The 25,312-nt window shown below is 35.6% G+C and overlaps 1 protein-coding gene across 1 annotated transcript; it reads left to right on the top strand.

Annotated features, from left to right (window-relative positions):
- The first annotated feature begins 10,298 nt into the window (after positions 1–10,298).
- LOC104227872 (T-complex protein 1 subunit gamma-like) lies at positions 10,299–24,554 on the top strand. Its single transcript, XM_009780235.2, has 13 exons — positions 10,299–10,505; positions 11,671–11,732; positions 16,734–16,806; positions 16,903–16,970; positions 17,199–17,268; positions 20,383–20,451; positions 20,528–20,599; positions 21,344–21,417; positions 22,442–23,104; positions 23,182–23,307; positions 23,426–23,530; positions 23,617–23,691; positions 24,123–24,554. The coding sequence occupies exons 1-13, from the start codon at positions 10,481–10,483 to the stop codon at positions 24,312–24,314; spliced, it is 1,674 nt and encodes a 557-aa protein (XP_009778537.1). The 5' UTR covers positions 10,299–10,480; the 3' UTR covers positions 24,315–24,554.
- Positions 24,555–25,312: the final 758 nt, after the last annotated feature.

The following is a 25,312-nucleotide window of genomic DNA, read 5'->3' as shown; positions in this document are numbered from 1 at the left end:
AAAAAAATCTCCCTTCTTCTTCCTTAAAAAAAACTGCTTCCTGTATTTATACAGGTCTGCCCCTTTCCTCTTAGTGTTGCTAGGACCCCTTTCTTCTTTTAAAAATCAGAAAGTCCCATTAAAATCTGCTTTTTCTACTTTAAATCTCATTAAGTGATCTTATCCTGAATTTCAACAGCCCCATTACCCTTTGTTTCCCATTATCTCATTAAGTAATAGCCATTAACATTCCAGTTTCAACCCACTATACTATCATATTACCCTCACTGTTCTATCCCAAAAATACCCCAGAAATCCTACTGTAATTACTGTTATTACTGCCTTTAAACTAAAATTCAGAATCTGATATAGAACAGACTTTATAATCTGTTTAAGCATCTATAACCAATCCTATACTTAACCTCCTAATACAATTGTATCTAAACAACACTTTGTAAAAATTGAAATTAAACCTAATCATTACAATAACATCACACTGAACAACAGAACAATTTAAACTGAATTTCAACATTGGACTAAAATCAAACAAACACAGGAGCATTGTCAATATACTGACAATGCCCTGAAACTTAATGTTCAGGAAACAATATATATACACAACATTTATTTTGACAGACTCGTTGAAATATAAACAAGGGTGATTTAATTGACGAGTATTAATTAAACTGATTATCTACAACAATTGTCAACAAACAGTCTATAAAAATTGAAACAGATTGTTTCAATCAGTATTATCATAAACGAGAATTCATAATATAACTAATCGACGAACTTAATCGAGTCGATTACACACATTGTAAATAATCATACCAACAGAAGCAATAGTATAATTTTGATCAAATAGACGGGTATGAGACAGAATCACAGAACCAACTAAACAAATATGAAAAATTACACCAGCTACTGAAACAAACAACATTACACACATAGGAAACAAAAGAAAAATAGGGAAAATACCTTTACTTCTTCAAATTCACACGGACATAGGGGCAACTTGGATTCGAACTTTTGAAATCAAACAGACCTTAGTCGAAGTATTCTCAACTGAAAATACTTCGACTAAGGTCGATTAGACCCCAACCTTTTATTTAATTTTGGGCAGAACCCAAAAATTGAAATTTTTAGGGTTTCTGATTCTTTGATTTCAAATCCGAACATTTCTAGGTATATTCGAATCAAACCAATGGTATTCTAGGCACGAGGGAGGTCAGGCGGGTAACTGGTGTGAGTTTGAGGTAGGTTGGGATAGGGTCAGGTTTCACTCGAATCTTCAAATGAAGATTCGAGCAGTTCCAGGAGGATTCGAGCCATGCTACTAACAGATCCGTGGTGAGGGTATTTAAGGGAAGCTGTGGTGTTACTTTGGAGGCCATTGGAGAAGATAAGGTTTTCAGGCCAACCTTCGATTTAAGATTCGAAGAGTTGGGGCCTGATTCGAAGGAAACTAATGCCAGATCCGTGAAGAGGAGGTTGTGAGGAGTCTGGGGTGTTAAGGTGGTGACCGGCGGCGTTGTTGCCGCCGGGTTTCAAGCAATGGGGAATTAGGGCGGCTAGGGTTAGGGGTGTGTTTTTGGAGACGATGATGAACAGTGGAGAGAGGGGTGTTTAGTTAGGGGGCCGGGGTATGGTTTAGGATTTATATAGGGATGGGGTGGATTGATATTGGCCGTTAGATCAGGCATGATACACGGTCAAGATCAGTTCATTAAACCAAACGATGTCGTTTGGTTTAATGCCAGGGTCGGGCTGAGTCGGGGCAATGGGTCGGGTAAAAGTTATGGGTAAGGGATGTGGGATCTCAGCCGTTGGTTGGATTTGATCCAACGGTCCTTGATAAAATGTGACCAAACGTCATCGTTTGGTATTGGCCTTGAATTGGACCGGACCTGGGGTTGTTTGGACTGGGCTGTGGGGGGGGGTAACTTGGTTTGGGCCTGGATTTCAGTCCAGTTCCGATTTTTTAGTTTTAAAACTTATTTTACATTTCCTAATTTTAATCCTAAGTATAAAAAATCCTAATAAAAATTATAAAACAATTTTAACCTTACAAAAATATTAATTACTTTTTAACAATTATATAACACATAGACAAAGCGTTATTCACACAGTGAAACATTAAAACTAGAACAAATGCATATTTTTGTGATTTTATTTCAATTATTTTTTAAATGCATAATTAAATCCTAGATATGCATGCAACATGTATTTTTATTTTCGTTTAATTATAACAACGTTAACATTTACGGACAAAACACAAACAATTAATAAACGCAACACAAATTCTAAAATTGCACACTAAAAGAAATTAATTTTATTTTTTATTTTTTTTGGAGTAGTTTTCGTGAGGCAAAAATCACGTGCTCACAAATCCTATGCAAGCAAAATAACTACAAAAATAAGACTAACTTTTAAAACAAAACTATTTCTTTCTTCTTCTTTTTTTAGTATTTTTTCAAGATTAAAATAGCTACAAAGCATAAATAAAACTATTTTTGTCATTTTCGTTTTTTATATAAAGATAAAATATAAAGTACTATTTTTTGTATTTTTCAAGATTAAAATGGCTACAAAACGTTAATAATTCTTTTTTTTTATAATTTTCGAAATTATACAACGATAAAAATATAAAGTACTATTTCTATATTTTTTAAGTTTAAAATGACTACAAAACATTAATAAAACTATATTTTTTATAATTTTCGAAATTATATAAAGTATAAAAAATAAGGTACTATTTTTTTGTATTTTTTCAAGTTTATGAGAAATACATAAGCTAAAATTTACATATATATTTTTTGTAATTTTTCTTTTGCGACGAAATAAGGTAAAATAGTCAAAATAGCTATATTAGACTCAATTCAAATATTAACGTTTTGTAGCCCTCTTTTTTTTTTTTTTTTGATAAAACTAAAATTCTAAATTGAGCTACAAACTAAATTAACTCCAAAAATACTAATTAAACTCCTAACAAAAATTATCATACACAATGAAACACCAATTAAAATAAAATTGCATAATTTGACATTAAATGCTAACAATGCAAAATATTCCTATTTTTGTGACTTTCATTTTTTTGTAAAACAAACTTAATTAAATACTAAATGAAAATGTGATATATTTTATATTTTTATTAATTAAAACAAATAAACATGCACTCATAAAAATACAAATAATTATACAAAAATACTACAAAAATAACAAAAATTGCACACAAAGGAAAATTATTTTATTTTGAATTTTTGGGAGTAATACTTTCATAGGGCAAAAATCATGTGCTTACAATGGGCAGGTGGTGTGCGGTTAATTATTGTGTAGTGATTGAGATGCGCATGCGACGACATAAGGGTGGTGTATATATTAATGCGCATACGGCGAGATAAGGGGGCTTATGCGCGTGGTGCAAGTAAAGGGAAATACTTTATTGTGATGCACACACAACGAGATAAGGGAGCTAAAGAACATGAAGCTATTTCGAAAAAAAATATATTTTAAATAAGAATCTCACGCAACGTCATAAGGGTGAATTCTGATTTGTGATTCTGAGGTGTGGTACCTCGGGGTGTCTTTTATTGTTATACTTGTGTTGGAACGGTTCCTTGTATGTGTCATGCTTTTACGTGATTTGTTGCGTTGTTTCTAATATTCTAATATATGTCTTTGTTATTACTTGATAACTTGGTTGCCAAAGTGAAATTTCCTACGTATAGTTGTTATCTCATATTTTGTTGAGTTGTTGGTAACATAATGGATTAAAGCAAAAGAAAGTTGTTATCATGCATTACTTTATTTGATTCTTGATAAATTCCACTTGAGCATGTTATTGGCAACTGACACGGAAACAATATACGTGGTGGGAGATCTCTGTCGCGCGAGTGTGATTTATATTGTGGCACAAGATCTTTGTCGTGCGAGTGTGACTTATATTGTGACACGAGGTCTTTTCCATGCGGGTGTGACTTATATTATGGCACGAGGTCTTTGTCGTGCGAGGGTGATTGATATTATAGGCACAAGGTGTCGTGTGTGTGAGTCTATTTGATGACTTACTGTTGAAGCTAGACCTTTATTAGTTCTATATGGTTATCGCTTATCCTGATGAGATCATAATTATTGCTTCTTGTTATTCTTCATGTTGACTGATGAGTGTCTTAATTCGAACCTCATTACTACTCCACCAAGGTTATTCTTGATACTTATTGGGTACCAATCGTGATGTACTCGTACTACACTTCTTCACATTTTTATGCAGATCCAGGCGTTGGAGGTAGCGGATCCAGGCTGTGAGAGCTTCTTTGATCGCACGGATTTAAGGTAGAGCTGCTTGTTCGTTGCGGTCCTTTGGAGTCCATTCCTTACATTTATACTGTCAATACTCTATTCGAATAATATTGTATTTTGAGATATTTTTTTAATATGTATTTATTGAGAGATCCTGATTCTGTACTATCTAGTATTGGGGATTTATTGTGATTATTATCGTGTTGGCTGGTATCACCTTTATTTTAGCATTTGTATTGAACTCTGCTTCATAATATCATGTTTTGTTAGTTTAACTGTTGTAAGTTATCGGCTTACCTAGTTTTAGAGACAAGGTGCCATCACGATCCTTAAGGTGGGATTTTAGATCGTGACATATATCTTTTCCATTTCCTTGTTATGTATATGCATGAACTGTACATGTATATTTTTTTAGTGAGTATCATATGAATTGAACATCGCCAGAACTTCACCAAGATTAATCTTGATACTTACTGACTACACGTTGCCTTTGTACTCATACTATACTTCTGCATATTTTGTGTAGATTCTGGTATTGGCATTGATAGATCTTAGGAGGGTGCCCAGTAGCTTACTCAGGAAACTCGAGATAGTGCTGCTTGATCGATCGCAAACCCTTAAGTCACTTTCTTTTCACTATCATACTATTTATCTTATTCAGACAATACTCTTATAATTATGAGACTCGATTGTATTTCCCTTTAGTGGCTCACGACTTAGTATTACCGAATTTGGGAGTCAACCAAAGAAGAATCCATACCTAAGGCTAGTGTCAGTGCATAGTCAGAGTCTTCTTTGCGTGCATAACATCCACTCCTTCTAGTCGAGTGTTGTGATATTTTTCGTTTTGGTTGTTGTTGTGAGATTTATTTATTACGTTTATTTATATCATGATAGTTTATTGTATCACGTTTTCTCGATTTTGATTGCTTATGATTGTTGGCTTACCTACGCGATTATTAATGGAATTTTGGGCCGGGACATTAAGAAATAGCTCGACCCTACCCTAACTAAAACTCATTTGCATAAATCAAACTCTGATGCTTTTTTTTATCGTTCTGGAATACTCGTATCGTTCTGCATACTCATATGGATGTACAAAGCTACTTTGTCTATTACTTGTTTTGTTATTGGGTGGAGCATTTAATCCCAGAATCTTCAGTTTTCCTTTTCCATTGTGATAGTTGTTGCATAACTTTATCAGTGGAAGGAGACAACTCAACAGATACTCGGGAATGACCATAATTTTGTTAGTATCCTTCGTCTCAATTTATGTTCCATTTCAATTCATGTAAAAAAGAATGTTCCCTTTTTATATTTGGAAATAATTTATCTTTATGCAATGATTTATAGTCACACAAAATATACGTGCCTCATTTTACACTACAAGTAATAGTCTTCTTTTTTTCTTAAACTCCGTACCCAGTCAAAAATGTTCACATAAATTAAAATATAGGAAGTATATTTTAAGAAATACTTTCTAAATAAATAGGGTCTTTCTTTAATAAATTTCATGACTGCTTTTTATTGGAAGAGCTCGGTTCTATTTCTTTAATCGTTTAATTTTGTAGATAGATTTTGCGTGGGATCCTTTTTTTATTGGATCTGTAGATTAAAAAAATAAAATAAAATATAAAGCAAAAGTTATCAGTCAATTGGAAGGTTGAGTGATCCGGGAATTATGACTTTTTGTTAGTATGAGAGAAGTCTTGTAATTTTTTTGTCACAAAATAAAGTTATATGACTTTGATGGAAAAAAAATTATAGTAAAGTAATATTTTATGAAATTTACCCTACAATCACTCAAAAGGTTTCTTTGATGTCGTTTATTCAATTCCTGCGACTAAAAATTAAGCAATTTTATGATACTCACGAGAGCTAAAAACTTTAATTTATCAACAAAATTATTACCACGTTCCGCAATGAAATGGATAAAAAATAATCGTTAAACAAAAGTATTGTAGATACAATTTTGTATCAAGAACTAAGATGGTAGTTTTTGAAGATCAAGAGATGCATATGCATTTCATCACATTTTGTATCACGTCAATCAAGTCAATAAACACGTGACATGTATCTTTAACATAAAATTTTATTATTTAACAATTATCAATTAAATCTACTAGTATAATTTTATGCTAATTTATTCCAATTTATCTGGCACATTTTTCTTTTTATTTATTTAAAATTAATTTAACTTTATAATTCTTAGTTTACCTTAATAGATAGATTTATAAACACATGAATATTTAAAACTTGTTTTAGATAGTAAATTTAAAAAATCTTCTACCCTGCAATTAGGATTTAGGGGTGGCAAAACTAACCCAAAGTCATTTGACCTGCCCAAACTTTAATGGGTTTGGGCTAGAATAATTTTGCAAATGGGCTATTTTGGGCTAGCCCAAGTTAACCCATCAAAATTCATCAGCCCAAATGGACCCATGGAAATGCTCAATAGAGTTCTACTTTGACCCATATTTTGGAAAATATTTTCTAGCTTTCCCATATTTGCTTGATATCCTCAGGAAAAAAAAATCATTTTATTGAAATGAAAGAAAATATTTTTTTACAACATGAAAAGAAATTACTCTTTTGTTGAAACAAAAGAAAATACTTTTTCTACAACATAAAAAAGAAAGAACGCATTTTGTAAAAAAACAATAATTATTTTCTACATCATGAAAAAAATATTTATTTTATTGAAATAAAAGAACTTTCTACATCATAAAAAGAGTTCATTCATTTTGTTGAACAACATATAAAGAAAGTACTTTAAATAAAATTTCTATTTAGGATGGACGTAGAGATGGGGTTTAGCGTAGGGTGGGTGGGAAGGTCTAATTTTACTAATTTTTATTATTCCGATTTTGTTAGTATTAAAAGATGAAGAACTATCAAATAACATTCTAAATCCAAATTGAGCAAAGAAATTATTTAGCATGAATTGACATTTATTCCAAAACACAAGTTAACTTTTATATGTGTTTGTTTTAAAGGTTGAGAATATTGCAAAGATTTGGGTCAAATTAGGTGGGTTGAGTTACAACCCATTGTTTAGCCCATTTTGACCAAGTCCATCTTAATTCAAGTAAACTTGGAAGAAATTCAAAAATAGCCAGATTTACAATTGGTCATTCAAAAATAGCCACAATTTCAAAAGTAATCGAAATTTATCCACTTTTCATATAATGATAAACCTGAACGAAAATACTGTTCAAAATCCGGAAAATACTCCAGCATAATATACTGGAGTTCCAGCATAAGTATACTGGAACTCCAGCATATAATAATGGAGTTCCAGCATAAGTATACTGAAACTCCAGCATAAGTATACTAGAAGTCCAGCATAATATACTGGAGTTCCAGTATAATATACCAGTCTAATATAATATGCTGGAAGTTAATACACAGGTGCTCCAATCTCTAGTATATTATGCTGGAACTTTCCGCGTGTTGGAGTTCCAGCATAATATGCTGAAAGTTCATACACAGGTGCACCGATCTCCAGTATATTATGCTGGATCGGTCCCTGTTGCAGCAAAATAGTGGCTATTTTTCAATAATTTTGCAAACGCTGGCTATTTTTGAATGACTTGTCCGAAAACTGGCTAGCCCGTGCTATTTTTACCGTTTTTTACATTCCTATTCCATATAGGAAACTATATTACCCTCAATGTTTAAGGTTTGATTTAATTGCATTTAGTATACCTAATTACCAATTCTATACCATAATGTGTTTTAACTATACAATTAATGTACCGCATATCACTCCTTAATTAACGCTACCGTATATTCCTCCAAATCCCTCCCCCCCCACGTTTCTCTCTCCCAAACCCACACCCACATATCTCCACACACCCACGTTTCAAACTCATTATTCCCTCTGCTAAAACCAGAGAAACATATGTTGTTCCTTCCATTAACGTCCAATTTCAAGCTTTTTTCTTCTAAAACCAGTCAAAATTGAAGTCAAATCTTCAAAGTTCATACACACATTTACCTTCAGCTTCAAATTTTCTCAATGAAAAAGAACAAACCTTCAAAGAGACAAGAGAGTAGCAATTCCACCATTGACAGCCATTAAAAAGCTTTGAAGCTTTGAATTCAAATTTGAGTTTTCAAATATCATTATTTGTATTGGTTGGGTGTTATTGTAAATAATTGGGAATATGTTTTGGAGTTTATATCTCAATTTTGAGGGGTTTTGGTGAAGATTTAGACTTGATTTTGGCTGAATTTCATATTGAAACTCGAAGAAGAAGACATGACATACATTATATTGCAGCAATTGTAGATAAATTGTAGAAAAATTGTAGACTGTTTTTTGCATAAGATATGTAGAAGTTTTAGTCGTTTTTTATTTGTGTAAACAGAAAACAAAGCATTACAACCAGAATACAAATAATCTGCAATTTAACCACAAAATATCTACAAACTGGGTACATTGAATTTTAATATCACAATTCTCATTCAATTGTAGCTTAATTGGTATTTTCGACATAATTGCGTTTTTTGCAGAAGATTTGTAGAAGTTTTGGTCATTTTTGATTTGTGAAAACAGAAAACAAAGCATCTACAATCAGAATACAAATAATCTACAATTTATCTCCAAAATATCTACAAACTGGGTACATTGAATTTTAATATCCCAATTCTCATTCGATTGTAGCTTAATAGGTATTTTTAACATAATTGCGTTTTTTGCAGAAGATTTTGTAGAAGTTTTAGTCGTTTTGGATTTGTGAAAACAGAAAAAATGCATCTACAATCAGAATACAAATAATCTACAATTCATCTACAAAATATCTATAAATTGGGTATATTGAATTTTAATATCCCAATTCCCATTCGATTGTAATTTAATTGGGTTTTCGACATAATTGCGTTTTTTCAGAAGATTTGTAGAAGTTTTAGCCGTTTTTATTTGTGAAAACAGAAAATAAAACATCTACAATCGGAATACAAATAATCTACAATTTATCTATAAAATATCTACAAACTAGGTACATATTTGGAATCGACATGCTTCCCCTAAAATGTATGTTTCACTTTTTTTATACATATTTTTGTCCAAAACAGTACTAAATCATCCACTTTTATACAATTTTTATACAATGTTGTTCAACTTTCATACAATAGGTAAATGAATAAAAGATAAATAAATAAACAACTGTCTACAATTTATCTACATTTTTTCTACAATTTCTGCAATATGTCTTCTTCTTCTTCTTCTTCTTCTTCTTCTTCTTCTTCTTCTTCTTCTTCTTCTTCTTCTTCTTCTTCTTCTTCTTCTTCTTCTTCTTCTTCTTCGAGTTTCAATCTGAAATTCAGTCAAAACCAAGTCTAATCTTCACCAAAACCCCTCAAAATTGAGATATAAACTCCAAACCATATTCCCGATTATTTTCAACAACACCCAATCCAAACAAATAATGATTTTTGAAAACCCAAATTTGAATTCAAAGCTTTCAAGCTTTTTAATGGCTATCAATGGTGGAATTGCTGCTCTCTTTTCATTTGCTTTGTATTACTGACATTTGCGATTGAGAGATAAAGAGAGATGTAGAGAGAATTTCTGGAAACAGAGTGTATCGCAAAAACAGAGTATGGAAAATCTTGTTCTGCGTTGTGGAAGATCAGAGTGAAGCCGACGATAATTATGGAATGTGCGTGATTTGCGTTGGGGAAGATCTGGAAAATATTTAATTCCTCCTTTTTAGCGTGCAAAATAAGGAATCATAAAGCTACATTGATTCCTTATTTAATGCATTATATATATTAGGTAGAAATACTATTATCATGAAGGATAGTAAGCAAACTATGAACATATTTGGTAATATAATTTCATATATGGTATATATACGAAAAAGCCTCAATAAATAGGGTTGGGCGATAATCCATGAGGCAGTCCATCTTGAACAACCCAAATACAGCGAAATAGTCCATTTGCCATCCCTACCTACACTCTGAGTGCGCACTCATGATAAAAACAGAGACTGCGATGCACTTGATTTCCACCCAATGCCCTTTCAGGGTTTTCCAGTTTCGAATAAAACAGAGCGCAAAGAACTCAAATCTCGGACGGTGAAAGTTCAGCGTTACCTCTGAGCTACCCCCCCTCCTTCCCCGTTCGCGAACCTCAGTATCTCCGAAGAGCAAAAATCTAAACTTTTCCACTCTAAAGCACTATTCAATCAACAAAATGCACGCCCCAGTTGTTGTTCTCCGTAAGTTTTCGTTTTCCCTGTTCTTATTTTCCACATTTCCATTTCCAAGAAAGTCTCTATTCGAGAAATTAGTTTCAGGAGAAACTTGAAGTATGAGCTGGATTGCACCAATCTGAGAATTGAGATACTCCAATACTTACAAAAGTTTAGATGATGTAAAAATATCAAGAATAGATTCACTCGTTCCAAGTCACTTTTTATGCTAACTTGCTAAAAGCTAAGGAAATAAAGGTAAAGTGTGGGAAGGGAAGAGTTTCAACTGTAGAACAGGAATATTTAGACACCAAAAAGAGATACTTTTAGTAGCAAACATAAGCCTTTTTAGAACAAGAAAGTGATGCTTTTCCCACGAGGCATGTTATATAAGAACAATAGGAGAGATCAAGACTACCTAATATGCAAAATGTTCGTTAGGCAGGAATCAGATGCCATTAAATCAATAAGACTTGAAAAAAAGAAATGAAACAATCCATAATCTTTCCAAATCTTGGTACTCCATCATCTCCTTCTGAACTCTGAAACATAACATTTTCCTTCTTCATGACTGGGAACTCGATAGTTTCAATCTTTAAGATTCGTATTTCACATTTTCATATATTTTCTGTATATCCATTTCCTTAAAAACTCGTTCTTTGTGCAAGATTGGTTTTTGGAATGGGTTAAGTAAGATGCCCTTAAAGGGTCTTTGAGGATGTAGTGTTTGCTATGATTTTGAGCTTTTTAGTTCCTGTTTGGTTGTGCTTTACGGAGAACTAGTCTTGGTATAAAAACGAGCATTGCATAAGGAGAATCAATCAATGTATAGAAAATTACATTGTTTGGTTAGCATTTTACTTTCCTTCTAAAATAATACTTGCATAAGTTATGAGAATTTCTATATATTATTTTATGCGGATAAAATGTGTAATAAGAATACAGGTACTAGTAATACATGGATTGAAAAAACAAAATGACAAAAATACCCTTGTCACTTCAAACTTATTATCTTTACTTTTAAAAAATTTGTCCAACAAGAAATATTCTCTGCATTGTTAATCCCTACATTACAATCTCTTCATTACTAATCCCTGCATTACTTGTCTTCGAACCAAATGTACCCTTAATGTTTTAGTTTTTGGGACCCATCTTGGTAGTTATTTTTTTTACCATGGTTTATATTGAGCAGAGGATTCTATGAAGCGCGAGCAAGGTGGCAAGGTGCAGCGAGCCAATATCCAAGCGGCAAAGGTGCACTTATGTGCATATTTTTTTCTATGCTTATTCTTAGAATGAGTAGACATGATTTTGTATAATTTTATTTGTATGCTGATATACTTGGTTTTCAGTTTCACTAGTCATTGAAATGGTTTGTCTAATGTACACATTTGATGTTTTTTGTGGGACATTTAATTGAAGGAAGAAATTGTTGATCCTTTTGAAATTGCACGTGCCGCACTAGTTTGAGTTCTTGATGTTTCCTGTTATACATTTATGGACGATTCATGTGCTTATTAGACCATGCTAAATTGGCTTGCATTTTGGCTGATTACTTGATGATATGCTTTCAGTTCATTTGTTGGAGCTTCACAGTCAAACTGCATAAAGTGGTTATCTTGTACAAATCTCCACTCTTTGCATTAGATGCATGTTGACAGGTGTTCTTGACAGGGGAATTATGAATTCAATATGTGTTACATTGGGCCCTTCTTTTTTTCATTATGTTGTTAGTTTGATAGATAAATAGTAGTAAATAACTCTAATCCCATATGTATTAGCAGGACATGTATTATATATATAAGGCTCATTGTATCATTGTCAATATTAATCATTAATATATTTTCTCCTGTGCATTCTCACATGGTATCAGAGCATTGGTGAGATAATTATCGTTGTGCATCATTCCAACGACATCCGGGAAGAAATCAGTCGTCACCGTGCAATTTTCCGGTGACCCGAGAAGCTGTTTGCATCAAAACCACTTTTTACCGGTGTTGTGCATAAACCAACACCACCACAGTGTTCTCCGTCTCCAGGCGACCAAACCCACAAAATCCCACCGGAAAAAACCCATCACGTGCCGACCGGAGTGATTTTTTCCCGGCGAAATCTGTCCACGCGCGGCGCGTGGACCTCCTTCCGGTCAGTTTCTGACGAAACTCCTTTTGGACAGCCTTCTCAGGACATTATTCCGAGCCTACCCATCAAGTTTACATCAGATTCCGACGACTTTTTTTTTTCCGGCGAGCTACAGTGTTTTCGGTGAACAGTAACAGTGAAACAGTGATTTCCAAACAATTTTCTGACCTTTTTCGGCGTGAACATTATAATGTCATTCTCATTAGAAGCCTTAGACTCACAATTCGTTGGATCGAATGCATTAAATCCAATCCAGATGGTTTCTTTACCGGATTATATTGAGTTCATTCAGTACAAAGCACATAAACAGACATCTTCAGGATTAGCCTCCGTTGTTCCAACAAATAGTAGCATGACTTGTGTCTCCCAATCTTCACCTTCTGAGTCTTGGATCATTGATTCAGGTGCATCTGATTATATTTCTGGTAACAAATCTCTTTTCACTAGTATTTCATATTCTCAATCTCTTCCAACAGTTACAATGGCCAATGGGTCTCAAGCCATGGCAACTGCAATAGGTCAAGCAAGTCCACTTCCTTCCTTACCTTTAGACTCAGTTCTTTATGTTCCTGGTAGTCCTTTTAATCTCATAGCCGTTAGTCGCTTAGCCAAATCACTTAAATCTGCTGTTTTATTTCCTGATGACCTTGTTTTTATACAGGAATGCAGTACGGGGCGGATCATTGGTACTGGACGTGAATCAGATGAACTTTATTACCTTATCCTTGCAAAATCACATGGACTCGCATCTTGTCTTCCTCCAATAACTTGCCCCGTTACAGATTCACCAGATTTATTACATAAACGGTTAGGACATCCCAGTTTGTCAAAACTTCAGAAAATGGTACCTGGCTTATCTCACTTGTACACTTTAGAGTGTGAGTCGTGTCAGCTCGGTAAGCATACCCGCTCCCATTTCCCGCGGCGTCTTGATAATCGAGCAGAGTCACCTTTTACTTTAGTCCATTCAGATGTTTGGGGTCCTAGCCGGGTTAGTTCTACCTTAAGATTCCGCTTCTTTGTCAGTTTCATTGATGATTATTCCAGGTGCACTTGAATATTTTTGATGAAAAATCGATCTGAGTTGTTTTCTATTTTCTAGACCTTCCACGCTGAAATTCAAAATCAATTTGGGGTTTCTATCCGCATATTTCGTAGTGATAATGCCCTAGAGTATTTGTCTTCCTCATTTCAGCAGTTTATGAACTCCCATGAGATTATTCATCAAACATCTTGTCCGTACACATCCCAACAAAATGGGGTAGCTGAAAGAAAGAATAGACATCTTATTGAAAATGCTCGTACCCTACTCATATAATCTCATGTTCCGCTGCGTTTTTTGGGGGATGCAGTTCTTACATCTTATTATCTTATTAATCGTATGCCATCTTCAGCTATCCAAAATCAAGTTCCATTCTCTGTCATGTTTCCCCACTTACCTTTGTTCTCTCTTCCACCCCGTGTCTTTGGGAGTACATGCTTTATTCATAACCTTACTCCAGGAAAAGATAAGTTAGCTCCTCGTGCTGTTAAGTGCATATTTCTGGGTTACTCGAGAACGCAAAAGGGATATCGATGTTATTCTCCTGACCTTCAGCGATTTCTTATGTGTGCTGATGTTACCTTCTTTGAAACCCAATCATACTTCACAGGTCCAGTATCACTTAGATATTTCTGAGGTGCTACCTGTTCCTTCTTTTGGAGATTCAGTCCCTATCTCCCATCTTCCTCCATAGCTCCACCGCCTACAGTTCCACTTGCAGCTCCACCACCTATAGCTCCAGTGCCACCACCGAGTCCAGTTCCACCAACTATAGCTCCAGTGCTACCATCTAGTCCAGTTCAACCTTCTACAACTCCACCACTCCTGACTTATCATCGTCGTCCGCCCCTAGCATCAGGCCCAGCTGATTCACGTCCTGCACCTGACCCTGCTAATACTGCGAACTTGTCTCCTCTTAATCAACCGATTACACTACGAAAAGGTATACGGTCCACACTTAATCCTAATCCTCATTATATCGGTTTAAGTTACCATCGTCTCTCATCATCCCATTGTGCATTTGTGTCATCTTTGTCCTTTGTTTCCATCCCTAAGTCTACAGGTGAAGCACTGTCTCATCTCGGATGGCGACAGGCTATGATTGACGAGATGTCTGCTTTACATACAAGTGGTACTTGGGAGCTTGTTCCTCTTCCTTCGGGTAAATCGACCGTTGGTTGTCGTTGGGTGTATGCAGTCAAAGTTGGTCCAGATGGCCATGTTGATCGACTTAAGGCTCGTCTTGTTGCCAAAGGATATACTCAGATATTTGGACTCGATTACAGTGATACTTTCTCTCCCGTGGCTAAAATTGCATCAGTCCGCCTTTTTCTATCCATGACTGTTGTTCGCCATTGGCCTCTCTATCAGTTGGACATTAAGAATGCTTTTCTTCACGGTGACCTTGAGGATGAGGTTTATATGGAGCAACCACCTGGTTTTGTTGCTCCGGGGGAATCTAGTGGCCTTGTATGTCGGTTGTGCCGGTCTTTCTATGGTCTAAAGCAGTCTCCTCGAGCCTGGTTTGGTAAGTTCAGCACAATTATTCAGGAGTTTGGCATGACTCGTAGTGAAGCTGATCACTCTGTATTTTATCGACATTCCGCTTCAAATCTCTGTATTTATTTGGTCGTTTATGTTGACGATATTGTTATTACCGGCAATGATCAGGATGGTATTAGTAAGTTGAAGCAACATCTCTTTCAGCTCTTTCAACACTTTCAGACTAAGTATCTGGGCAGATTAAAGTATTTTCTGGGTATTGAGGTCGCTCAGTCCAGCTCAGGTATTGTGATCTCACAACGGAAGTATGCCTTGAATATTCTTGAAGAGACAGGAATGACAGGTTGTAGACCTGTTGACACTCCGATGGATCCGAATTTTAAACTTCTGCTAGGACAGGGGGAGTCTCTTAGCAATCATGCAAGATATAGACGGTTGGTTGGTAAATTAAATTACCTCACAGTGACTGAACCTGACATTTCCTTTCCTGTGAGTGTTGTGAGTCAAGTTGTGGATTCTCCCTGTGATAGTCATTGGGATGCAGTTGTCCGCATTCTTCGGTATATAAAATCTGCTCCAGGCAAATGCTTATTGTTTGAGGATCGAGGCCATGAGCAGATCGTTGGATACTCAGATGTTGATTGGGCAGGATCACTTTCTGATAGACATTCTACGTCGGGATATTGTGTCTTAGTAGGAGGAAATTTGGTGTCTTGGAAGAGCAAGAAACAGAATGTGGTTGCTCGGTCTAGTGCAGAAGCAGAATATCGAGCAATGACTATGGCCACATGTGAGCTAATTTGGATCAAACAGTTGCTCAAGGAGTTGAAATTTGGTGAGATTAGTCAAATGAGACTTGTGTGTAATAATCAAGCTGCTCTTCATATTGCGTCAAATCCATTGTTCCATGAGAGAAATAAACACATCGAGATTACTGTCACTTTGTTAGAGATACTCTCGGGAGATATTGCTACAAAATTTGTGAAGTCGAATGATCAGCTTGCTGATATTTTCACCAAGTCCCTCACTGGTCCTCGTATTAGTTATATATATAACAAGCTCGGTACATATGATTTATATGCACCAGCTTGAGGGGGAGTGTTAGTTTGATAGTTAAATAGTAGTAAATAACCCTAATCCCATATGTATTAGGAGTATGACATGTATTATATATATAAGGCTCATTGTATCATTGTCAATATTAATCAATAATATATTTTCTCCCGTGCATTCTCACATAGGCAATTCTTGAAATCATTGCAATTGATAGTTCTCGTTGGGCAGTATCAACATTATACATGAATGAATGAGAGATAGTAGAATTCTTAGCCGTATTTTGGGTGTTCTTGAACTTCTATTCGCTAGCTCAAGTGTCTTCAAGACATTTATTTGATTTGCTGCTCCCAACCTAAAATAACAAACTGCATGAAAAATAAATTAGAAAAGAATACATTGGACAAACAAGGAGAAAAAGTGCGAACAAGGAATCATTTATCTCAAATTAAATCGCTTTTCACTGCTCACAGTAGCATGTATGTTAGTTCTTTTATCTTTCATTTTGCTGCCAGGCTGTTGCTGACATTATCCGCACCACTTTGGGTCCACGATCCATGTTAAAAATGCTCCTCGATGCTAGCGGAGGTAAATATTTTGTACTCATATTGATATGTTTCATGAATCTGTGTCTCTAACTTGGTAATTTTGGCGTGTGACATGAATGTTATTGAATATTTACAGGAATTGTAGTAACCAATGATGGAAACGCAATTCTCCGTGAGCTAGATCTTGCTCACCCTGCAGCAAAGGTATATGCTCTCTCTCTCTCTCTCTCTCTCCCTCCCTCCACCTATTGACCTCTAGAAACTCATGTGTTTTTGTGTGTTCCCTTGTTCAGCTCATGGATTTTAGTTTCGGTTGTCTTAATATTTGAATACCTGCCATACTCTCTAATGAATTTTTTTTATGGTAACATTGTTGCGTGCTCGCTTTCTTGTTTAAAGTGTCACATTGGTTATATCTTTCTGCTGCTGCAGTCCATGATTGAACTAAGCCGCACTCAAGATGAAGAGGTAGGAGATGGAACAACATCAGTCATTGTCCTTGGTATGGCTCTATTTAATTTTTTTTCACTTAGGTGGTTGATTTTATAAGTTAAATTGTTGTCATGCAACTCATTTTTGCATTCATCTTAGGTATCTTGTTAATCATGTAAAGCTTAATCAATTGATTCATATTATCTAACTGTTAAATAATTCGAGGGTTGTCCAATTTGGTAGGTTCAGTTTGCCTAAATTCTTTAGAGATAAGCAACCAGATTTAGTGAAATTAATAGCAAACAATTTGCAAAGCTTTTGCTAAGCTTATTCTATAAGTATTTGGAGCTTAACAGTTTCACGTTATTCAAGTCCTTTCCCAAGTTCAAATTCATTTGAAAAAAAAAATCTACTTGAATCAATTCTCAAACCAAAGCTGTGAATTGGAACATCGATGGGATAAATGCACATCAACTTTGGCATCTTGGTGTAAATTTTTGTATGTAAAGGATTCAGATAGGCTGATAGGTTTCCGTAGTTCCCTACATCTGCAGTTAAGGAGCTGAATTTTGCTTTATGTAACTGCACTCTACACACCTTTATGTACCAGCTTGGCGCTTCTAGTGAAATAAAATTTTACCTTATTTGATAAAAAAATTTAGAACATCTAGCCGTCAAGATTGTTTCATCTGTAGTCAAGCAACATATTTTATCTCTAGCCCGTGTACTTTTTCGGTCAATTTCTAGTGATGTTTGAAACCTACCTAATCTACTTATCCATGTTTAAGGTTTTGAGGCACTAGATTGTGGTGGAGGAATGGTGTTTGAGAGTGATTATGATGTGTCATGTGTGGGTGCGAAAGAGGGAGGGAGGGAGATGAAATTGGATATGGAAAGGCGTGGAGGCTGAAATGGACAAGAATTAGGGACGAGAAGCAAAAAAGAGGAAGTCCGAGCAATGTTGGAGCACAAAAACAAAACCCAAGCGAATTCTCTACTTTTTGGTATACCTCTTGCACGTGGGAGCTTATCATAATTAATAAAATAACATTTACTTGATTAGGAAAAACAAAAACAAAAACCAAGCCTATGCGTGATTGGGGTGGATGGAGGTAGTAAGAGAGGAAGGTTACGGGTGACGGGGTGAGAAATCTGGCCTCAAGACTTATTAATTAAAAAAAGAGGGAGTAATAGAGGAAATACAAGAAGAGGGGCAGACTCTTGTCTTGTTTTTGAAGTTAAACTGAAAGGGCATATTCACATCTGTTTCCACTTCAAGTTTCAACGCCTCTAAAGTGAGACAAAGGAGAGGAAGTAAACTTCTTTTGCTTTCTTTCTAGACTAGATCTGCCAAACAACCTGATAGGAAATATAAGGAAGTAAAACAGTGAAATACATGAATAGCCTCTTTACGTTGTCCACAATGAGATCAGATAGACACTTAATGATGCTAATGACCAGATAGACACCTCTGCTTAGTTATAAGTGTGTCTTCTAAATACCTGCATCCATTAGACTATTTGCGTGAAGCTGACTCTCTAATGACATGTCAAATAGACAAAAGAAATGATGACGCATGTAATTTTGAATGAAAATACAACTTGTTATTGAAAAAAAGAAAATACAATAATAAAAAAAATCAAAAATCAATTTTCCTATCTCCAACTTCTTCTACGTAAAGGCACCCATCACATCAGTCACCCTATCTTCCATTTCCCCCCATAATTTCACCTTTTAATAGAACATAAAAGGCAACAAAGAAGTGAATGTCGCTGTGTCCGTCGGCTCCCACGAAGTATCATATTAACGCTTCATAACAACAGCTCACTCTTCCAATTGCAAAGCTTGGCTGGTTCAATCTATTCCTGCCGCCATGCCTAAAATTGGTCAAGAACCCAGCAGACCCAAAAGAATGAATGTGAAAATCATGTTGCCAAAATTAATTCATCGCTTCTTTTTATTTGTTTCTTTGTTTCTGGATCGTGACTGCTTCCTTTGTCTCAAATTAGTGTCTAGTTTTCTAAAATTTCCCCAGAACTATATCCAATCTTCTTCTGCTCCTTGGTAGTGTGTTTTGTGGATATGTCGGCGATGTCAGTGGTGCTGGAGATGGGTCTTATGGAGTTGAAGGTTGTTTAGATGTGTTGGTGGCGGGCTCTTTGGAGTTGTTGGCGGTGTCGGTGGTGGTGAGTTTTGTGGAGTTGACGGCGGGGGCGATGAAATACCATGTTGGGGGAAATGAGGATGGACGAGGAGAGAAAACTTGGATAGCAAATAAGGGTAAATTAGGAGATTTGTTCTTTTTGTAGTTGGCCATGGGTGATAAATACCCCTTACGTGCTCAAAAGCGATTGTATTCCACGCGTGTTGGCTGTTGCCATGTCATATCAAGATGTTCAAAAGAGACACTTATAACCAAGCAGAGGTGTCTATCTGGTCATTAGCATCATTGAAGTGTCTCTCTGATCGCTGTGGACAACTTAGGGGCTATTTATGTATTTCGCGGAAGTAAAACAGTATGTTCTCTTCTAAAACCCTCCCCTGGACCTCAACTAGTGCATGTTCTGCAAAATTCAGATTGACTGAACTGGAATGGCTCAAGCTGTGATTGCAGTTTCAACTAGATAATAATGACCCTACTTGGAGTGAGAGAAATAGAAGAACATCAAAGGCAATGGGGAAAAAACATTGGTACATAAAGTCCCCACTTCGGTGGATCTTACCCAATTTTTCCAGTTCAAGAAAACTTTGGCACATAAAGGTTTTTTTTTTATCTTTAATTTTCGTGAATTTCTTTTAAGTTAATAAAAGCAGACTTAGTTTCTGGCACAGTACTATGCTGAGAAGTTCATAAAATTCAATACACTTTAGATTGCTTAGTCCATCTCATTATTAATTCATCATTAAAACAATTTGAATATAAGAATTTTTGCCAATAATTCTTATTGTATAGGTTTACGACACGTGTAATTAAATAAAATAAAATTAAAGAAGGGCGAAATGATTCCCTTTCAATTGATTTTATTCAACAACTGATCAAAATATTAATAATTAAATATTATTAACTGTAAATAAATGATATGAATAAATAAATTATTCATGTTTTTATTAATAAATGCCTATGGTGGCAGCTTGTTGCTTACTCCTTTTACAGTACTAATTATTTTATCAATATCTTTTGCAGCTGGTGAGATGCTCCATGTTGCGGAAGCTTTTATTGACAAAAAGTATCATCCTACTGTAATATGTCGAGGTAAGAGATGATCCTCAAGTTTATAAATCCTTCGGCTCAAGTTATCTGAGATTAATACATGTGCTCCTGTGACCAGCTTACACTAAAGCTTTGGAGGATGCTGTTGCCGTGCTTGACAAAATTGCAATGACAGTTGATGTCAATGATCGTAAGCTCCCGTTGCTTCTTACATTTCCTTGTTTTATTGCAACTCCATTCTGAGTACTTTTATATTTTAGTAGTTCCATTCCTTTAACTTACAGGATTAGATAATTACCAGACTGCTAGATTTTTTGATTGACTTTCCAAGAACTTTTGGCATTTCTCATTTCCCCAAGAAGGAATTCTTTTGAATTACAGGCAAATTTAAGCTAAAACAGGAAAAAAATATTAGTTGAGCTTGCTTAATTGCTTTTAAGTTGTAGTGCCAAAGGAACTGATTTGTAAGGCTGCTGGAATTGCTAGGTCTAGAAATGGAATCCTAAGCAGAGAAACGACATTCCAAAATAGAAATTCTTGAAATAACTGTTGGTTTACTGACATTGGATTGAGTTTGTGGAAGTTATGCATTAACTACAACAACAACCCAGTAAAATCCCACAAGTGGGGTCTGGCATTAACTAATAAAGGAATACTCTAGTGAGATGATAATGTAGGCAGATAAGCTTTGCTTTTTTGTTGGATGAGTAAACTTCTGGGAACTTACGATCAGAATTTTGTGCTTTTCATTTAACTTAGTCCTCCTTGTCTTGGATTTTGATCCTCTCATCGTTCCCTGCTCTTTTGCAAGTTTGAATTTTTCATGCTGATTTAATACAGTAAGAGATTTTGTCCATTATTGTAGTTCACGTATAAATTTTCTGAATGTGATGTAACATGCAATTATTAATCAAAATAATTGCTATTGTGGCAGGTGCAACAATGTTGGGGCTAGTGAAGAGTTGCATCGGAACAAAATTTACTAGTCAATTTGGTGATTTAATTGCAGTAAGTATTAAGTTATTTCTAATAACCCCCCTCCATAGGCCATGAAGAAATGAATTGAAAAACCTTCATCTAGAAATAAATATTTGCCCTGAAATGTTTATATGTACCTGTTTTTCACAGCAAGGATCTAAGACTTATCATTTGAAGAAATTTTCTTCTCCGTTAACCTGGGGATTTTCTTTCATGAAGTTTATCATTGCAAGTGAACAAGAGGAAATATGAGAGTCCTAAAATCAAGAAATCGTTGTTTTCGAGCTCTTAGCTGGTTCTGCACTATTTCGTTAGCAATAAAACAATGCAGTAGTTTTTGGTTTTCTTCTATCATCTGAACACTGACAACCATCAAACAGTAAAATGGTTTAACTTAGTATGGTGTCTTAATTTTGTATAGATCACGTCTTCTTGAAGATACGTACTATAACCTACAAGTGGGAATGACCGAAAGCATAACATACATTCGTGCATAGATATCTTTCTCATGAGTTCTATTACCCCACATGAAAAGAAGTCATGGTTTGAATATGAAGAAGATATGCATATATGATCAGTTGACGATTAATGTCGTAGTTATGTTGAGTTCTTTTAACCAACCCCCACCCCCACCCCCAAAAAAATTAATTGTTTGAAGATCAAGAAGAAAGACATGCATACAGACTAATTGACTACTAACGTTTCTTATAGGTCTCTTATAGTTATTGCTCTATTTGTTCTTCCATTTCTTTCCGTAGGATGTTATTAATAATATTTTAGAAGTTTCTTTTTGGCAGCTAGATTGAGATTTTTCGGATTGAAACATAGTTGACTTGTATATATATGCGTGTGTGTGTGCGTGTTGGGGGGGATGGGGGACACAATGTGATGGGAATTTAACCTTAGATCTCTTCTTCCCAGCACCTCTACTGTGGTTTGGTAACCACTAACCACTAGGTCAAGTCTTCTATTTGAGAAGTCCTTTACTGTAATAGGATTGAAAAGGTCATGTATTACTAAATTAGTGTTTATGGTCTAATATTTATTATCTCAGGATTTAGCTATTAATGCCACAACAATAGTTGGTGTGGAAGTTGGCCAAGGGCTTCGCGAGGTGGACATCAAGAAGTACATCAAGGTTGAGAAGGTTCCAGGTGGGCAGTTGGAAGACTCAGTGGTGCTTAAAGGAGTAATGATAAATAAAGATGTAGTTGCCCCTGGCAAAATGAAGAGAAAGATTGTAAACCCTCGCATTATTCTTCTTGATAGTCCTCTGGAGTACAAGAAAGGTGAGAACCAAACCAATGCAGAGTTGCTTAGAGAAGAAGATTGGACTGTCCTCTTGAAAATGGAAGAAGAGTACATTGAGAACATGTGCGCACAGATACTTAAGTTCAAGCCAGACGTGGTTATTACTGAAAAGGGACTTAGCGATCTGGCATGCCATTATCTGAGCAAGGCTGGTGTCACTGCAATCAGAAGGCTAAGGAAGACAGACAATAACAGAATTGCCAAGGCGTGTGGGGCAGTTATTGTTAATAGACCCGATGAGTTGCAGGAATCTGATGTTGGTACTGGTGCTGGTCTGTTTGAGGTGAAAAAAATTGGGGACGAATTCTTTACTTTCATCGTTGATTGCAAGGATCCAAAAGCATGTACTGTACTTTTAAGGGGTGCGAGCAAGGATCTACTGAATGAAGTGGAAAGGAATCTACAGGTATGTTCTCAGTTCCACATATTTAGCAGAGGATCTGTTAAGTACATTGTTTTGAGCTGTTTCATATACTTTTGCAGGATGCCATGTCTGTTGCCAGAAACATCATCAAGCACCCTAAACTGGTTCCTGGTGGTGGTGCAACAGAGTTAACTGTATCTGCCATGTTAAAGCAGAAAAGTTCATCCGTTGAAGGCATAGAAAAAGTAAGTTGTTTTGTTCAACTTTTGCTACTTTTTGCAGCGAGATACCAAGTCATGAAGTGGAAATTGGAAAAAACAAAGGGAGTCTAAAACTTTCATCCTTCTATTGTCATATATGCAGTGGCCTTATGAAGCTGCTGCAATTGCTTTTGAAGCTATACCACGAACTTTGGCTCAGAACTGTGGTGTTAACGTGATTCGCACTATGACCGCCCTTCAAGGAAAGGTGAAAATTCTACATGTTTGAGGTTGGATATGCTGCCTTAAGTATACATTTGTGTTCTTCATCTAATTCTTTTCACATACCTATAGCATGCAAATGGTGAGAATGCATGGATAGGCATAGACGGAAACACTGGTGAGATTGCTGACATCAAAGAGCGTAAGGTATGATATTACTTTCTTTCTCTCTCATACACTCCAACCCCGGGTCACATGAAATCAGATTGCTAAAAATACTGCAAAAACTAGATAAGGGTACACTTTGTATGTTAATTAGATTTTGTTAGGTTAATGAGAACTAAATATAAGTTCAGTAGTTAAAATAATTATTGGACAACAGAGATGGAAATTAGGAGATTGACTTAAATACAGATAATGCTTTTGTAGAAGGCTTTATATTTCAGTTATACTAAACCCAATTTGCTCTTCAATATGCTAGTACAAATTATTTTTGAAATCTAATTTCGGGCAATTGCTTAACTCAGCAGAACTATGAATTTTGTTTTCAAAGTGCTTCAGCTGTTGTCATCTTTTACTACCTTTTGCGTAATGAAATTTAGGAACTTATATTAATTAGAGAAACTTTAAATATCCAGATATGGGATTCCTATGCTGTAAAAGCACAGGCTTTTAAAACTGCTATTGAAGCAGCTTGCCTGCTTCTGAGAATTGATGATATTGTGAGTGGAATAAAGAAGAAGCAGGCTCCTGGAGCAGGGCAAGGTCAATCAAAACCAAAAATCGAGGAAGAAGGCGATGCAGACAACGACCAACTAATTCCAGAATGAACATAAAACACCATGCTGAATGGGAATGCTTTCAAAATTCATACTGCAGCTGCAAACCATTTAAAGTTTTGTTATCTATATGGACTTTGGTGGAGGCTAATCCTGGCTGATTGTTCAAAAATTTTGTGCTTGACATGTACCTTCTGCTGTTTTGACTACTGACTTGTGGCATTATATAAAAAATTTCTTCTATTGAGGTTTTCTAGTGAAAAGAAAGTCGATCAAATAGTTCTTTGTTGAGGTTTTTCTCCAGTTGAGGTTCGTTTTATTAAGTTTGTTGATGCAAGAACGATGATTCTCTGCGGTTGTCATGAAATTATGTAGAATAAGGTCATTTTCTGGGCCACTCACTAGACCCCAGATGAATGTTCCCATGCTTCTCATGGTCTGCCTCATCAATTATGTTGCTTCAAGAGCTGGCGCTCAAACCAAAGGGGGGTGTGATGGGATGAGAATCTCCTTACTGATTTATCATGTTCAAATCGTGGGAATGGAGGACCCTTGGATAAGAGTGCTTTAGGGGACATACTCGGCACGAATCGGATTGTTGGGGTCAATGGATCTCGGATACCTGAAAAAAAAAAGGTTGGCACTCAAGTTGAACCCTTGATAGGAAGGTGTGGAGGTCGAGAATTAAGATAAAATGCTTGTAGGTAGTCGAGAGTATTTCTTTCCCATCCAAGGTGTTACTCTTGTATTCTATTATTGTTAGATTTCTATTACTACATGTTCCTTTCGCTTTGTTTTCTTACTATCTTATTATTACTGCGTTCTTTTCATCTTTCCTTGAGCCGGGGTCTATCGGAAACCACCTCTCTACCTTAAAAGTAGGGGTAAGTTTTGCGTACATACTACTCTCCCTAGACCGCATTTATAGGATTATGCTGGGTTTTGTTGTTGTTGTAGTACTCAAGTTGAACTCTTGTTTAAAATCAGAGTTGGTTTGATTCATTGGAAAAGTTGGTGACTGTTGAATTCTCATATCATAGGACAATAGT

This window comes from Nicotiana sylvestris, chromosome 5, assembly GCF_000393655.2.
Source record: "Nicotiana sylvestris chromosome 5, ASM39365v2, whole genome shotgun sequence".
Classification (NCBI taxonomy): Eukaryota; Viridiplantae; Streptophyta; class Magnoliopsida; order Solanales; family Solanaceae; genus Nicotiana; species Nicotiana sylvestris.
The sequence above is the reverse complement of the archived record's forward strand: the minus strand, read 5'-3'. Positions and strand labels throughout refer to the sequence as shown.